At 34.6% G+C, this 915-nt stretch overlaps 1 protein-coding gene across 1 annotated transcript; it reads left to right on the plus strand.

Moving 5' to 3' along the window:
* Positions 1–17: 17 nt before the first annotated feature.
* On the plus strand, positions 18–785 carry LOC105460969 (putative cytochrome b561). Its single transcript, XM_011707474.1, has 2 exons — positions 18–356; positions 435–785. Exons 1-2 carry the CDS (start codon positions 134–136, stop codon positions 653–655), a joined length of 444 nt encoding a protein of 147 aa, XP_011705776.1. The 5' UTR covers positions 18–133; the 3' UTR covers positions 656–785.
* The last annotated feature ends 130 nt before the right edge of the window (positions 786–915 follow it).

Consider the following 915-nt stretch of genomic DNA (forward strand, 5'->3'; position numbering starts at 1 on the left):
GATTCATTATACATATATGTATATATATCCTGTACATGTCATATTTATTTTAATATTCATCATAATATTTAGTTACATTTATTAACATTTATTGGATATGCTTGTCATGTAATACGTGAAATATTTTTTAGATATGGAGCAAATAAGAGAGTCGCCCCAAACGCACTCTTACTCTCTTGAAGGCTTCGTTCCGCTTCTCAGTCTCACTGAGGCATGCGGCGCGCTTCTTATAGTCTTGGTGGCTGTGTGGACGGGTTACTATAGAAACGGTTTCTCATGGAGATCTATTCCTGAGCTCGAATTTAACTGGCATCCTCTATTAATGATTATAGGGCTCGTATTCTTATATGCCAATGGTACAGTATAAAAATAACTTCTCACGTTATACGCTCATGTGTACGTTACGATTTACAAATCTGCTTTCTACTTTGTAGCTATGCTCCTCTACAGGACGCAAAGGAATGTTCGCAAACGGCGACTAAAGTTAATTCACGCAGGAATGATGTTGTTTATTGTGTTGTTAACAGTGATCGCTTTAGTGGCCGTTTTTGACTTCCACAATCTAGCTGATCCAGCTATACCGAATATGTATTCCCTGCACAGCTGGGTCGGATTGACCACCGTGATATTATTCTGTTGTCAGGTAGATCTATAAAACACGTACATACTTGTCCGACAATTCTCTGAATTCAAAAGCACATGTGTTAACGTCTCTAACGAAAAGTTTCGTTTAGAATTCTTTATATAATTTTACAGAATTTCTATATGAATTAGTGAATTTTTCAGAATTTCTATAATTTAATCTTTAGAAAATTTTTTAGATTTTTTTGTATGAATTAGGCTTCCATAAATATAAAATTAACTTTTAAACTCGGTTTAACTTACTGTTTATCTCCTGTCTCTTATACACATCTC

Source organism: Wasmannia auropunctata, unplaced genomic scaffold (assembly GCF_000956235.1).
Source record: "Wasmannia auropunctata unplaced genomic scaffold, wasmannia.A_1.0 LD312764.1, whole genome shotgun sequence".
Taxonomy (NCBI): Eukaryota; Metazoa; Arthropoda; class Insecta; order Hymenoptera; family Formicidae; genus Wasmannia; species Wasmannia auropunctata.

What these genes read in the sequence shown, in the direction of transcription:
- LOC105460969 (XM_011707474.1), top strand. Translation starts at nt 134, where the DNA reads ATGGAGCAAATAAGAGAGTCGCCCCAAACGCACTCTTACTCTCTTGAA. An exon ending in CGTATTCTTATATGCCAATG is followed by an intron (nt 357 to 434) that starts GTACAGTATAAA and finishes TCTACTTTGTAG; the next exon opens with CTATGCTCCTCTACAGGACG.